This window comes from Mauremys reevesii, linkage group 2 (genome assembly GCF_016161935.1).
Source record: "Mauremys reevesii isolate NIE-2019 linkage group 2, ASM1616193v1, whole genome shotgun sequence".
NCBI lineage: Eukaryota > Metazoa > Chordata > Testudines > Geoemydidae > Mauremys > Mauremys reevesii.
In genome coordinates this window covers 206270047-206286923 of record NC_052624.1, presented here as the reverse complement: position 1 = coordinate 206286923, position 16877 = coordinate 206270047, and the positions used below count along the sequence as shown (strand labels likewise).

At 38.9% G+C, this 16877-nt stretch overlaps 1 protein-coding gene across 4 annotated transcripts in view; it reads left to right on the top strand.

Moving 5' to 3' along the window:
• Window positions 1-16877, top strand: part of ROCK1 (Rho associated coiled-coil containing protein kinase 1) — a 264492-nt gene that overhangs the window by 213280 nt on the left and 34335 nt on the right. For all 4 annotated transcript variants that reach the window (XM_039522157.1, XM_039522158.1, XM_039522155.1 and 1 more), the window contains 6 exons: window positions 1519-1703; window positions 2376-2445; window positions 8437-8531; window positions 11444-11609; window positions 12856-12949; window positions 16540-16628. In XM_039522157.1, coding sequence (XP_039378091.1) covers window positions 1519-1703; window positions 2376-2445; window positions 8437-8531; window positions 11444-11609; window positions 12856-12949; window positions 16540-16628 — 699 coding nt within the window. The remainder of the gene's footprint in view (window positions 1-1518; window positions 1704-2375; window positions 2446-8436; window positions 8532-11443; window positions 11610-12855; window positions 12950-16539; window positions 16629-16877) is intronic.

Genomic DNA, 16877 nt, shown 5'->3' with positions numbered 1-16877 from the left:
GCCATTGTGGCTGTAGCGCCGCCAGCCACCGGTGCACCAGGCAGCGCAGTAGGGGGGGCAGAGGGGGTTGGATAGAGGACAGAGGAGTTTGGTGTGGTGGTCGGGGGTGAGGGTGTGGATAGGGGTCGGGGGGAGCAGGGTTGAATGGGGGCAGGGGTCCCGGGGAGGGGGGCAGTCAGGAAGGAGGCAATGGTTCTGGAGGCAGTCAGGGGACAGGGAGAACGGGTAGTTGGATGGGGCAGGGATCCCGGGGGGGCAGTCAGGAATGAGAGGAGGGGTTGGATGAGGCAGCAGAGGTCCAGGGGCAGTCAGGGGACAGGGAGCGGGGTGTGTGTGGATGGGGCAGGGGTCCCGGGGGGGCCGTCAGGGAACAGGGGGGTTGGATGGGACAAGAGTCCTGGGTGGGGGCCAGATAGGAGGTGGGGGCCAGGCCACAACCCCCTCCTCTAACCAGCGCTCCATACAATGTATGAAACCCAATGTCAAAATAAATGGGAATGGGAAAGGGAGAGAGGAAACACCAAAAAGCTAAAGGCCAGAAAGTTTGCCTGCCCCTGATCTATTCTATCTTTACGATCTGTGTATTAAAGGACACTAAGCTGAATTGCAAAATAGCCAGTAAACGCAAACATTAATGTTCCCATATTAATGTTACTTAGCCAGATCTAATATTTGACAGGCTGGATTCATTTATGCTGTTATAATTGTATTCCTTAATTTATAACATTACTAGTTACTGTTGCTGTGCGAAGCTAACTTTTTGGTGTCCTGTCTCTTTTTTTGTTTGAACTCTTTGGTAATTTTTGCATTTCATTTTATTTCTATTTTTTTAAATAAAAAAGCTTGCCTGTGAGTTTGAACATGCACTCTCATTACACTTGCAAAATAGATATTTTGCATGTTCTGAATTTGTGCCCTTCAAAAGGCAGTGTATCATTCAGAGCATGCAAAATTCAACACCAGTTGAAAGTTGTTGTAAGATATATAGGAGCTAATTGTTGTTGTTAGGTCTCATCTGTGCTGTCCTTTCAGATTAAATTGGAAGAGTCAGTCTGAAAAGCCTTTCTGCTGGGCTATGGTGGCTGCAATTGAAATTTTAGACTGCTCTGGACAGCATAACTTTCTAGGATGAAAAGACACAAAGCTTGTAAAACCCAAATTCAACAAAGAAGAATGGGGGTCTGTCAAACCTCTTGGGCCTCTTCCACTGTCCCCCCCCTTAAGGTAGAATAGATGAGAGTGAATTCAGGCTCCAACCCTGGAGTCTATTACAAAAGAAAAAATTAATGGCTGGGAACAGGGTGGTTCTTGAGGCTGAAATATAGACTAAAATCTATAAGAAAAACTAGTTTCTGATATTGCACCCAAGTAATATTGGAGGCTGTTTTGAGTAAAACGTAGGAAATGGTGATGTTTGACATAAAATAATGCATATGTGAAACATTATTACTTTTAACAAAATACAGGAAAATATTTGGTAAAAGAATTCTAAATTAAAGTGATTTATTAAACAATTAGGTTAAGACGCTAAAACATCAGCTGGAACAAGAGACAAATAAGCGACTAATGACACAGAATGAACTGAAAACACAAGCTTTTGAGGCAGACAACTTGAAGGGTTCTGAGAAGCAGCTGAAACAGGAGATCAATACGTTGTTGGAAGCGAAGAGATTATTGGAATTTGAGTTGGCTCAACTCACTAAGTAAGTAGGGGCCTGATATAAAAGGGAAAACCCTCTTCTCTCCCTCCCCCCCCAATGTATTTTGTCTGTCACCTTTTTCCAGAAAGCAAAAATACTTGTTTGCAATTTTTTCCTGAAAATGTCTGTATTTATTGTATTAGAATATTTTTATTTTGAAATATAAAAAGCTTTGCTTGGCTGATACTTCTATGCTCAGGCTTGTCTGGCCTTTCTGGAGCAATTGAAGTGCCTATCCAAGACCCACCATTTGAGATTTAAACTTTGGAGTGTCTATTGGAGGACCACTGAGCTTCATGACTGGGTACATATTTTTCTCCTTAAGACTCCTCCTCCTCACTTACGATTTTTTTAGCTTGACAGGAGACATCATTACTTTTCCAACAAGAATATCCTTCCTTTATTGGATCTGTGCCACAGTAGTGTGCAGGTTGAAGACAGAAACCAAGCACTTTCAGAGTACTGCTTCCCATCTAAATTATGCATGGGAGCTACCATTATGGTAGCCTAAATTATATTGTTAAACCAGAATCTTAGAATGAAGTGCTTACGATTACCATGTTTACAGATAGTGTGTGAAGGAGGAGGTGGGTGCATATGAAAGAAAAATGCAGAGTTTAAAGGTGCAAGCATAATGGATGGCTTTTATAGGAGGTTTTGTTTTCTCTCCTTAAGGCAGTATAGAGGAAATGAAGGTCAGATGCGGGAACTTCAGGATCAGCTTGAAGCTGAACAGTATTTTTCGGTAGGTTCATGAGGTATTTTACAAAGATAAAGGATTGTTTTGTTTAATAACTTCATGACTATGTACCCCAATGCTCAGACATAAATGACACACAAAATACTACTAAAAATATACAAATACACAAAAATCAAGCTAACAACATGAAAAGATTGTGATATGTGTATCGTAACAATCATAAATACTGTACGTGGTCTATTACCATTTTGTTTATATGATTTTGTGGACAGCAAAGTACTGTGTTCCATTTATGTTGCATAAGCAAACATTCATATGCAAACATTCATATAGTAGTTAACTGCCCCCCCCAAACTTCTTAATAGTGCCTCAGGTGTAAACTAGTTCCAAATTAGTTTGCTCATTATCTAGCAGACTTGATTATAGAGCCAGGTGTCACTTCCCCATTGCCCTCCTAATTTGGGTAGATTTATACAAGATTTAGCTAATGCATTTGGCATTGAAATTGAAAATTGAAAAAAATTCATGGATTCATACAGTTTAAGGCCCAGAAGAGCCCATTAGATCTTCTAGCCTCACTCTTCCTGTCTATCACAGGCCATTAAATTTTACCCAGTTACCCGTGTGATGGTGCTCAATAACTTGGCTAAAAAAGGTCTTCCAGAAAGGCATCTTCTCTTGATTTTAAGACATGGAGAGATGGAGAATCAACCCCTTCTCTTGCTAGTTTGTTCAGTGGTTAATCACTCTCACTTTTCAAAATGTATGCCTTATTTCTAATTTGAATTTATCTGGCTTCTGCTTCTACAAATTGGTTCTTGTTATGCCGTTCTCCTCAAGGTTAAAGAGTCCTGTAGTGCCCAGTATTTTCTCCTCATAAAGGCACTTATACACTGTATTCAAGTCACCTTTCAGTCATTTTTTGCGTCAGGTAAACATTGAACTTTTTAAGTCTCTCAGTGTAAGGCATTTTATCTGGCTTTAAATCATTTTAGTGGGGTTTTTTCTGTACCCTCTCCAATTTTTCAACATTCTTTATAGAATGTGGACAACAGAGATATATACAGTAGTCCAATATCAGCCTCACCATCTACTAAGGCAATGTTAAATAATAATTAATATCCAATTTATCCAAGTCAGTAAGGTTTATAAACTTTTCTGTTTGCAAAGCCTTAGCATTTGAGGAAATTTTGGCTTAGTCTAGGCATCTGAAGACTCAGTCCAGGCTATAACCTTGTAGATATTACAGATGGGAAAGATAGTGATCCCTATGTTTTGGTTGTCTAATACTTTTCTTGATAAAAAATAATTGTGTGACCTTTTTAAGCTCTAACACTTCCATTCTTTGCCATAGGCCTTTTAAATTTGTCAGAGAGCAAGCCCCTGGGCTAAAGGAGTGTCTTTTCTTTGTTCCATGAGATTCCATTGAGGTTTAGCTGAGATATAAACTGTTAAAAATCACTGTTTCATATGTCTCACTTGCATTTTCTCAGGAAAATTTGGCATCATGATAAAATAACTGAACAGGAACATTTAAAAAATTCAGACGCATGGGTGGAGAGCCAGGCAGGGCTTCTCCAAAACCCAGTTTATATGGCCCCAGTGTCCTATACGTTCCTCTGAGATAATAGCTTGCTGCTGTCAGCAATAATGTAGTTAGTTCTATAGCTCATGGTAGAAATCTGCGGAAGGTAAAGGTTCAGACGCTGATGATGATGCATAATAGGGGGTTATTCCAGTTGTACATAATATATTTTTTTAAGTAAAAACAAAAAAAATAGGAAATTGCATTTAAAAACTATATTAAAATGTTATTTAGGTTGCAAAATCAAGCACTCGAAAATCAGGAAGATGCCAGATTTACAGTTATTCTCTGCAATCTTATTTCTGCCTATTTGTGTATGTGCGTTATGACAGTCTTTAATTACATGATCACATACCATTTTTTTTCCTTTAGGACACCTGCTTCTTTCACTGTACAAGTTAGATGCATAGAGGGTTGATTAAGGTTGCATACACAACTGTAAATGTGGCATTTCTTAACTATTGAGTACTTGACTTTGCAACTTACATAAAGGTATATTAAAAATTATTTAATATTATACCCAGTTTGCTCAAATGACTCTTCATGCCCACAGAACCTCATCCTGTAAAATGTGGGTTGCTTGATTCACAATCGGACCAATCTAACCAAACCATCTTTAAGTTAAATGCTTTTTATCCAAAAATTTTCAGTGTGTTGCACTCTGTGGTGTAGGTTAATACTGGTCTACCCGTATGTCACAGAAACTGAATAGCCAAACAGTAAAGAACTGCGCTAGAACCCAGATTACACCTTCCTTGTCTCTCTTTTTTTTTTTTTCTATTAATCAGTAAATATTCTTTCATTGAGTGTATTTATTGCACTTGATTTACAATCCTTGGATTTTGACTAGAAAGAAAATAACCTTTTAACATATAATTATATTAATCACTGGGTGTGTTTTGGCACTGTCCTACTATAGCTTTACGTTGCTGCAGCCCAAGTCTAAGCTAAGTAGAGACTGCTTTTCAAAACCGTGAATTTTTTGAGTGTTTGTCAGGTGGATCCCACTCTAGCTGCTTGTCTCAAGCGTGCAAGACTGGATTTTTTTGACTAGTCATGTTTGTTAGGGCTCTGCATGTGCCCTTTACCTCCTTGTGCTCCTACATGAGGTAAGGAGTGGGGTGGATGGGGAAGCCTTAATCCTCCCTCACGTCTGTCTCACTGCACATGCCAGTGAGACAGAACCTAGCTGATGTCTGACCCACTAGACCTTAATTTGAACTAAACTTCTTGATGTTATTCTGAAACTCTTCTGAATAACTTCTGTTCATTTCATTTAGTTCTTTTCTTTTCATTTAGTTGCCTTGTACTAGAGCAGACTATGACTTTAGAAATGCCAGACTCTCAATCTATAGGCTTCAAAGTCTATCCGTCCTGCAGTGGACTAATTGTACAGAAAGACTGGCTTGACAGGTACCTATTCTACTTTGGAGAGTTCTGTAACCGAAGCAGGTTCTTGGTCTCGGTCTCCTTCTTTGTGAGGACTGGGAAGTCATGAGAAGCAAGACTGATGCTCCATCTTCTGGAGCAATCCATGAAAATGGCATTGGATCCAGATATACTGAGTTTGAAGACCCTTCTAGTAGTCTCTAGATCGTATCAGGTGACTGAGTCCAAAGACTTCCTCAGAGAAAACAGCATTGAAGCCAGATCCGATGTCAGCACTGGTATCACCATTGGTGCCGAATACACCAACAGCTCCAATGTTTAAGTCAGCATCTCAGAGATTGAAGCAAAGTGCTGAAAGGTGGTCACTCTGAACATTGGGGCAGGAGCTCAAGAAGGATCCCCTTGTCTTCTTGTAAAGAAAGGGACAGAAAGACATCGGAAGATAGTTCGGTCAAGTCCAGCATGGCTTTGAAGATCAGTGGAAAGGAGCAGACTGCGATGCAGCAGACTCTACCTGTGTGGAAGTGTCCCCATTGATGTTGACTCCAGCACCAGCAGTGCAGACTTGGAGTGCACTGGAGTCACAGTTGGCACCAAGGTATGTATTGGCACTAATACAGACCTTGACACCAGCATCACCTTACCGTCAGTACCACTTGTGGAAGAGGTGTATCCCTTTTCTACCATTCCCAGGCACATCTTTTTGCTGGCAGCCAGCAGAGATCTGTCTCCACTAAAGTCTGCAAGTTGTGCCATTAGGAGATCCAAGGACCTGTACAGACCTCAACTACTGGCCCACCAGGATTGACATTGGTCCAGCCAGCAATCTGACAGTCACCCATATGTGTATGGGATGCCACTGTGGCTATTGCAGCCTACCTTCCCCAGCCTCTAGGAGCTTGTCCCTACAGCGGTAGAAGACATGGAGGTCCCTCTCTTTAACAGCTTTCCTAATAAGATCTCAGTCACTGGAATACAGAGAGGAGCGAGATCCAGAGGTCCAGGCGTCCCCTTCACCTCTTAAGAAATTCTCCTCACTGTCCCTGGTGCTAGATAATTTCAAGGCCATTAAGGAGCTCTTGGTGCAGACTGCAGACACCTTGAAGATTGAGACTTTAATCATCCCTGAAAAATTCCACAAGTTATTTGACATTTTGTCAGCCACTGGCCCTGCCAGGATTGTTCTCCCCATAAACAAGGCCATGTTTGAAAGATTCTGGCCTACAAGGAGAATTAGCCTTTAACTCCTTTAAAGTCCACCTGGCAGTGATATCAGGGTGCCATGCACCAATACAGTCACATTTAGTGTTTTTACACCCTGTGGTCAGATTCCTCAAGGCTTTCTTCATATCTGCCATCACGTTGGAGAACTGCCCTCAGACTAGAAACATCCTCCTCCTACAGCTATTAGAACCTGTATCTGAACCATTATTGCAATGCTTGGTATGCCACCTCACCAACATGGCTTTTCTCGTAGGCATCAAGTCAGCTTGGTGAGTCAGTTACCATATGAGTCTTTTTTCCTGAAGCCATCCTCCTCGCCTGGGGAAAAGAAGCTTCATACTCTGGATGCTTTCAAGGTCCTGCTTTATTACCGGGATGGGATCAAGCCCTTCAGACTTTCTCTTCCTGCCTTTTTGTGGCCTTATCTGGTGCATCAGAAAGGCTAAACCATCACATCCCAGAGAACCTCAGTGGTTCACACAATGTATTTCCAACTACTATCAGTTGGTGAGCCTCTCCCTTTGAACATCAGAGCATACTCCACTCAGGTGCTGGTAATGTCTTTGGCCTCCTTCAGAAATATACTGTTCTGAGACTTGTAAGGCAACCATGTGGATCAGTTCGCTAACTCTAATTAAATATTAGGCACTTGGCATGCCAGGGCAGATGCCAAATTTAGAAGAGCAGTAATACTGTAATCTCTGTTTCTCTGATACAGTTGGACGTTTTGGAGCATCCGACGAAGTGGGTATTCACCCACGAAAGCTCATGCTCCAAAATGTCTGTTAGTCTACAAGGTGCCACAAGACTCTTTGCTGCTTTTACAGATTCAGACTAACACGGCTACCCCTCTGATATCTGATGCAGTTAACGCTCCTCACTCTCACCATCCAGGGAGGATGCGTCTTGTCAGTCTTTTTGGGTCCTAGTAGATCAAAGTCTTTCAACCTTTCCACAAGGATTGGTGTCCACCCTGTCCCTTGGACAGAGGGTCCTGTCTGTTTACTGGATCTGAAAAAATGTCCTGTGTTTAAACTCAGCCTTTTTATGCCAAAAGCCCTTTCTTTGTCTGAAGGTCTCTGGATGGGTATATGCAAGCCTCCCAAGGGTGTGGTACCTCTCTGGAGGTGTTTTCACTTAATAACCCCAACTGTTTTTGATTCCTGGAGTTGCATAGAAAGCAATACAGAAACCATCCATACAATACAATAAATACAATGTGGTCCCCAAAGATAATGCCGTATCTATCATAATACCCACTACAAAGATGTGTACTTTGTAATCATTTGTTTAACTTAACTTCACTGTAATTTTATCATACATATCATGAGTTGTGTTACATTTTACTAATGGGAAGACCAGGAGTACAGTGTTTTTACCCTGATTCTTTCCTCGGTTTCATGAACTCATGTAAGAAATATAAGAAATATTAATCAGTATGATCTGAATTTGTAGCCATATTTCTTCAGAGTAAAATGTTTATTTTAAGCTTAGAGGATGATTATTACTGTTTTTAATATTTTTATTACCCTGGTACCTAGGAGTCCCAATTATGGACCAGGACTCCATTGTATTATGCCATGTACAAACAGAATAAAACTATAGTCTCTGCTCCCAAGAGCTTGCCATCCAAGTATAAAACAAGAAACAGATGGATACAGACAGGCGGGGGAGTACAAGAAAACAATGAGACAATATTATTAGTCAGCATGATCAGAAGTGATATCAGTGTACCAGCTGTCTAACTGTTGTGAAATTTTTTAATGGGAATCACAGCAAAGGAGAGTTTTAAGGAGAAGGATTTGAATTATGATTTCTTTCTAATACTTCCCTTACAGACACTTTACAAAACTCAGGTTAAGGAGCTTAAAGAAGAAATTGAGGAGAAGAATAAAGAAACTCAAAGAAAAATACAGGAATTGCAAAATGAAAAGTATGTCCATTTTATATTTTCAAGCAGAAATATGTTTACCTTATACCAGGGGTAGGCAACCTATGGCACAGGTGCCGAAGGCAGCACACAAGCTGATTTTCAGTGACACTCGCACTGTCCGGGTCCTGGCCACTGATCTGGGGGGCTCTGCATTTTAATTTAATTTTAAATGAAGCTTCTTGAACATTTTAAAAACCTTATTTACTTTACATACAACAATAGTTTAGTTATATATTATAGACTTATAGAAAGAGACATTCTAAAAACATTAAAATGTATTACTGGCACACGAGACCTTAAATGAGAGTGAATAAATGAAGACTCGGCACAGCACTTCTTAAAGGTTGCCGGACCCCTGCCTTATACAGTAGTTTGGTATCAATTTTGAAGCCCTGAATCCAGGATAAAAAAAATTTTTTCCTGTAGTAATGCTGAGAAATGACTACTTATAAAAAGTATAACAGGTCTTGTAATATGGTGAATACATAGGATGTTACTTATATTGATGGATGATTAAGAATGGAGTCAGGGTTTATGTTTATTTTCTTGGGCTAGGTTTGGGCTTTTGGGAGAGAGATTATTTGTCCCGAGAGTTTAGAAATGTCTGACATTTTGAAAAATTGTTTGTTTTGTTGTAGTCATAATTTTATTTATAAGGCTCATGCCCCTCCTTCAAAAATGTTGTTAGCCTGGTAATTGCATGTAGTTTTTGAGCCAATGAACGGTTTCCAGACAAAGAATTTTAATGAAGATAATATTTCATTTGAAATCTCATTTTAAATGTGCAGATCTAACTACAACCAAACCAATTAAGTTTATCCAATTTTGTGGACCGTTTCAAATAATTAAAGGATATACAGTTTACAGTCTTTCAAAACTTATGAAAGACTGTTACTTAAAACTGTTTCCCATTCAGTAATTTGTTCTTCTAGCTATGCAGAATTAGGCCTGTCCATTTCATAATCTTTATTCAAAAAATGGTGGTTTTGTGCCTGTGTATAGTACAGAACTTGTGGTACTTGACAAGCATTGTCATTGGTCTACATCAGTATTGCAGACAAGTCTTAAGAGTAAATGAGAGCATGTTTAAAAACAATGTTCACTGTGGATTTGGGAAGAAAGAAAGGTAGGAGAGAGAAGACACCATGTTGTTAAATATGCTATAAGGAGAGAATATCAGCCAGTCACAGCCCTGAGCAAGAAAATGTAGGAGAGTCTCAATTCCCCAAGGTGGGGAGAAGGGAAGAGACACACTCTTTAGCCCTTTTGGTGTTTCCTCTCTCCCTTTCCCATTCCCATTTATTTTTTTGTCGTCTTATGGGGGCTTTTTATTCCCACACCCCTTCAGCATAATATATGTCAAACATTTTTAATTAGATCTATACATGAGCTATTCCAAACTGATTCTGTCTGATTGTGGCCTGTCTACACTAGGGGCTCTCTGTCCTACCTTCCCTTCACATGAGAAATCCTTGTACTGTGCCAGCTGTGGGTCAGCTCCCTAACTCCACTGGTCATGGGCAACACAAACACTGCTCTCTAGGCCCTGCAGGCCCCAGTGGCACACTATAGGTTACCGATTAGCACACTCTCAGCCCTCGAACTCTCCAAATGTCTCCCTGAAGTATCTAGCCCCTTGTCTGCTGGACACTCTCACAGTTTCCTCAGATTCACTGCTTCCAAAGAAATAACTTAGATAATTTTTTCACTACACCCCAGCTTACAAGTTCCATCTTGGATCACTGCTCAGCACTAATTCTTGATTTCACTGTAAATATATCTAAGTTTATTTAACAAAGCCTAGAGATTCAAGTAATAGCAATTAGAAGTATTGGAAACAAAATAGTTACATATAAAATAAATTCATAACACACATTCAAGAGCCTAGACTTAAGACATTAGAGTATCTCCTTAAATTTTAGAGTATTGCTCACTCAAAATCCTTGGAGTGCTTTACAGCCAGGCTGGCTGTGATGCACCTTTCATGAGACAAGCATGCTGTCAATTTGCCTTCTAGATGGAAGGATTCAATGTATTCATTTGTACTCCAAGGTATACTAGACAAATATTTTGTCTTTATTCATAAAGAGGATACCCCTCATTCTTGTAGATTTCCTCACTTGTAGATTTTGCAATCACTCCATTCACACTGGTCCAATATGCGTATAGTAGGCATATAATAAAGAAATGGCCAGACATGGAGATTGGTGTCAGTTACCTCCTACCTGAAAGGAACATCTTCATGGTGTGTCACCTTCTGGTGACCTGCCATAACTCCAAAACCTTAACAACATAATTTTTAGTATACCATGTGTACATACATTTCGCAGTGATTATGGCAACCAGTGGGCTTCTAGCTCTTGGGAGAGATTTTGCATGCCACTCTTCGGTGAGCTATTATATGCATATATCTGATGCAGGGGATCCCTGTAAAATCATATGCACCCACTGTGCCCTCTACCAGTTGGCACCAAAGGGACCCTAGCTTACAGGGGCCAACTGTGTTTTAACCTCCCAGTATGGCTGCATTTGTAGTGCAGGTGGACCCTTAGACACAACACTGTTGCAAAAAATTGTGCTACCCGAGCAGTATAGAGCATGATATCTGAGCAGTCTTTAACTCCATTAACTGTGAATGCTAGACATGTAACAACTATTATGCAATAACCATGGTTGAAAAAGGTTTCAAACATATCAAGTGCTGGTATGGACAGGACCTATGTCTTTTGAAGTGCATTACATAGGTGTCATCTACCTTTTTAATGTAGAGCTATTTGCTTCCCTCAATCCTTTAAAGGGAATGTTTTTTAAAAAAATGATGCACTGAAAAGTACAGGCTAGGCTTGTTTGTTCTCCCTGCAAATGTTAAGTATTTTTCATAGGAAACATAAGATCTTAACATTCTGTTATAGAGAAACTCTTGCTGCACAGTTGGATCTGGCTGAAACCAAAGCTGAATCAGAGCAGTTGGCCCGAGGTCTCCTGGAAGAACAGTATTTTGAGTTGACTCAGGAGAGCAAGAAAGCAGCGTCAAGAAATAGACAAGAAATTACTGATAAGGACAACATTGTAAGCCGGGTAAGTTATTTAAACTATAAAAAGTGGCTTTATTGTCAAAAAAACAACAAACATTAAAACTATATCTAAAAGTGTGTGTGTGTGTAAAAATTTGCAGTAATGTATTAACCAAACCCTATTAATTTGCAGTGTAATATTTCTATTTTATAATATTTTTAAACTGTGTTCTTCTACTTTGGCCTCCTGCATGCAGAAGCGCTCAGATACTGCCTCACATAAGCCCGCAGTAAAACTTTTCGCCTGACAACCAAAATGCATTGTTTTTCTTGCATGCTATTATGCGCTTTCCCCACATTAAATTATTTGAAGTAACATTTATTGCAGTAATGTTACATGTGCAGTAGCCCCATGAAATAACCTCTCACTTTTAAGAATGCCCCATTTTAATTTTAGACTATTTTAAATAACTTCATCAATGTGAATCTAAGTAGGGACTTCCTACTCATAAATTGTCAATTTCAGATATTGTTGTTTACATAACTTAACACACAGTCATTCAGTGTATTTCTGTAGGTTTCAAACAAAACTTCCTTACCGAACACAACTGTAGTCTTTTTGTCTTTTAATATGTTTGTATAGCATCCAGCAAAATGATCCTGATTGGGAGCTAATATGGACAAATTATATTAATTTCCTCCTACAGTTCATTTCACAAATCCTGTGTGCACCATTAGACAAAAAACAAATCTTTTCTTTTTACCTATATGTGCCTGTCTCTTTTCCATGATATACAACACTACTCAAATGTAAATTCCATGGATTGAGAGTGATATTAAATAATTCTGGAAAGCCTGAAATCTTGGAATTTCGTAACTAGCAACTGATTCTCTGAATTCAATTGTAGGTAGCTACTTGTTATCGTTTACACAGAAGTTCCTTAAAATTTACTGAAAGCTGCTGTACCAAGTAACACTGAAGTTCTGCTTAATTCCTTAAATTCTGTTGGTTATTATTTATTGCATGCTGAAAATGTGCTCAACACTGCATGGATCATAAAAGTAGACCTAGTCCTTTTCTTAGAGATAGTTGTATACTCCAGTGTCTTTGTGAAAGAAAGAGGGATCAGAAGTAAAATATCTAGAATTTTATGTACAGTTTTGAAGTACGAACAGATGAGTAAGTATGTAATCTAAGAATGGTAATTCTGTGTGGAATACTATTATTGATATTACATTAAATGCAGTTTAGAATATGAGTAGGATGTATAGCAAATGCTTTGTTTTAAAATTTGTTTGTTTTCATTTAGCTGGAAGAAACAAATAATACATTAACCAATGATGTTGAGTTTCTAACAAAAGAAAATGCAGAGCTCATTGAAAAAAATAAGAAACAGGAGGAAGGTATGGGATGTTTTGAGTTTTAAATTATGATGGTGCAGAACTGATTACAGAGAAATATGTGTTTGCTGTTGCAGACTTGAAAACCAGTTTTGGCAATTTTTTCCTTTAGTATTAAGGACCTTACAGTCTTTTGCATGCTGTCACATGAAATTAATTACTTCCTCCCTCCCATGTGATGGGGGACATGCGATCCCTTTTCTGCTCCTAGGGATTTCAGGTGGACACAGCTGTTGAGGGAGCCCATACTGCCATGAGCTAGTGAAAAGTTATCAGACTTGCTAGAATCTGCTAGTTTTGTGGGCCAAAGCCCATTTCATTTGTACACAGAGAGATTGCAAATCCCACCCTCTCATGTAAAGAATAATTTATGATTGCAAAGTATACAAAATAATAAGCTTAGTGCATTTAGCTTAATATTATATCAGAATATGTTGTTAAACATGATATGAGGAAAGAATATCAATCAATCACAGACTAGAAATAAACAAACCTTCTTCATATTCCATGTCTACTAATCTTCATGATGGCACTTAAATTTCCATGGAGTTTTGAAAAGTATAGTATGAATTTTTTGTTTTGTTTTTGCCAGAGCTGGTCATGACACCATAGTTAAGGCTGCATTTGAGTTTTTGTTTTGACAAGACTTTTAAACCTTTGTTTTGTAAAAATATAAAAATGGCAAAAATCAAAACCTAAAATGTAAGCTTCTTTGAGTGTTTGAATTTTTCATCGTGGTTGGATGAAAAATAGGTTTATTACAGAGAGTATAATAAGCATTCCAAAATCATTACTTTTGGCAGGTTTGCAAATTCCCTGAGCTGGAAAGTATACCTTGACTTTAAATCACACCTCTAGTATGTTGTTTATATTTCCATGCTCTTTGCTACCCTTCTTGTTGGCTAAGGTTCTAAACCTAGAATACAATCAAGTGTGAGTTGCTGCACACTCATCTCTCCCTCTCATTTTTAAAACACATTAGCAGAGAGGTATGCAGGGTCACTGCAGTCACAGTCAAGACCACAATAATCTGTACATTATACTTTGAATCACCAGAATAATGTTTCATATTTCAATCATTTGTCCCACATTTTGTTTGCTGGTGTCACATACTAGCAGATTTGAAGGTTGAGAGGTGAGCTTCACACTGGTAGGGAGACGCATCAGAGCCTCTTGTGTCCTTCAGGTGGTTTGGCAGCCAACAGAAGCTTCAGCAGTGCATTTTCTGCTTCTGATCCAAGGTCAGGTATATTTCCATTTAAGAGCAACCCTCAGGTCATTGAGGGTATATACGCCCGCTCCCAAACATAAGCATTTGAGACCACAAGCTTACCACATGCAGCCTGCTTACTATCAGTACTGACAAATGGATGCTCAAAGGAAATAGAAGTTTGTGGAAGAAAATTTGTATAATCAGTAGGGACTTAATCTCACCTGTCTTCATTATTGAGACTGTAAATTTGATTGCTCACCCAGGAATATTTTACAAGTTATTATGGATCTAGCTATCCCCTCTCCTCCCTTTGGGGACCACCTGTCTCATTTCCACTATTTCTAGACTAATATCACAAGGGATGGATGGGTTTTGGAAATCATTGGAGTGGGATATGAGATTTAATTTCAGTCCATACTCAACATTTCCCACCTTCCCTGTTCTTATTCAGGGACCCCCTCAGAAGAGCTTGTTAGACCAAGATGTCCAATCACTTCTAGCTCTTGGCACAATAGAGGTCCTGGTTCACCTCAAAGGGAGGGTGTTTTACTTGAGGTACGCCCTCATCTGCCCTAGAACTCAGAAGAGTGAACACTTACCTCAGGAAGATCAAGTTCAGAATGGTATCCCTAGCCACTATCGTTGCATCCCTAGACTGACTGGTACACTGCCAAAATGACTGACTGGTACACAGCTCTCGATCTTCAGGACACATTCCCTTATCACAATCCACCCATTCCACAGATATTTGATGTTTGTGGTTGGCAATTACCATTCAGCCTATCAGCCACTTCCAGACTATTTGCAAAGTGTCTAATTGTTGTAACAGCTTACCTCAGAAAAATGGGGATCCAAGTATGTCCATACTTGGACTATTGATTAGTTTGTGGGAGATTATAGCAGAGGTAGAGGAACAATATTCATCAGATCCTTTGGTTGTTAGGAAAGAAATGCCAGTACTGATCCCTATGCAGAAGATAAAATTAATTGGAGCTATATTGGATTTTACTAAAGGTGTTAAAGGAGCACTTGACGAAGACAAGCTTTTCTACAATGGCTTTAATGAATTATTTGCATCGGTCTTCACTGCAGAGACTGTGGGGGAAGATATCCATATCAGAGCTATTCTTTTTGGGTGACATCTGAAGTAGTGTCCCAAATTGAGGTGTTAATAGAAGAGGTTTTAGACCAAATTGAAAAACTAAACAGTGATAAGTCACCAGGACCAGATAGTATTCATCCAAGAGTTCTGAAGGAACTCTGATATGAAATTGCAGAACTACTAACTGTAGTATGTAACCTAACTTTGAATCAGAGGACTGGAAGGTAGCTAATGTAACACCAATTTTTAAAAAGGGCTTCAGAGGAGATCCTGGCATTTAAAGGATAGCGAGCATAACTTCAGTACCAGGCGCATTGGTACAAACTACGTAAAGAACAGAATTAGCAGACATGTAGATAAACATGATTTGCCGGGGAAGAGTCAACACAGCTTTTGTAAAGGGAAGTCATGCATCACCAGTCTATTAGAATTCTCTGAGAGGAATCAACAAGCCTATGGAGAATTATGATCCAGTTGATATAGTATATTTGGATTTTCAGAAAGCCTTTACGATTCCTCACCAAAGGCTCTGAAGTAGTCATGGGATCAGATGGAAGGTCCTTTCATGGATCAGTAACTGGTTGGAAAATAGGAAACAAAGGGTATGGCTAAATGCTCAGTTTTCACAACGGGGAGAGGTGAACAGCATTGTCCCCACAAGTATCTGTACTGGGATCTGTGCTGTTCAGCATATTCATAAATGATCTGGAAAAGGGGATGAACAGTGAAGTGGCAAAGTTTGCAAATGATAGAGAGTTATTCAAGATAGTTAAGTCCAAAGCAGACTTTGGAAGGATATCACAAAACGGTATCACTAGGCAACAAAATAGCAGATGAAATTCAACATTGATAAATGAAAAGTAATGCATATTGGAAAAAATAATTCCAACTATACATTTACACTGATGAGTTCTAAATTAACTGTTATCACCCAAGAAAGATCTTGGAGTCACTGTGGACAGTTCTCTGAAAACTTCTGCTCAGTGTACAGTAGTGGTCAGAAATGCTATAACAGTATGTTAGAAGCAATATTTTAGATATATGCTTTTTACCCTTGCACTATCTGTCTATCTAAAATATTGTGTGGTGAGATATTTATGATATCCCAGTATCATTAAATAAATGGTCTTTATGGTTACAAAATGTCTGTGTTTGTATGCAAAGTCAAAGAATAGTAAGATGGAAAAAACCCACATACTATGGAGAAATGAATGACCTTTAAAAAATTTCTTGCCATAAAATGTAGATGTTAAAAAGTTTAATGGTATTTTTTAACAGAATTTAAATTGACGAAAGAAGAGGAAATCAACAATATTAGAATGCATTATGAGAAGAATCTTCAGACTGAAAGAACTCTTAAAACACAGGTATTAATTTTTAGACATTTTAATATGAGCACGTTGACTTCATTGTGGCATACCAGAAAAATAGCTGTCAAATTTTAATGAATTACTCTGTGTGATTACTTCTCAGTACTATAGCTAGATGAAATTTGTATTAGTGATGATCTATAAATCTTAACTTTGTATTAGTGTAATATATAGCTAAAAGCATAGGTTCTGATCCTGTAAACTTTTCACTTGATTAAGGAATGTTCAAGACAGTAAGGGTTTGCA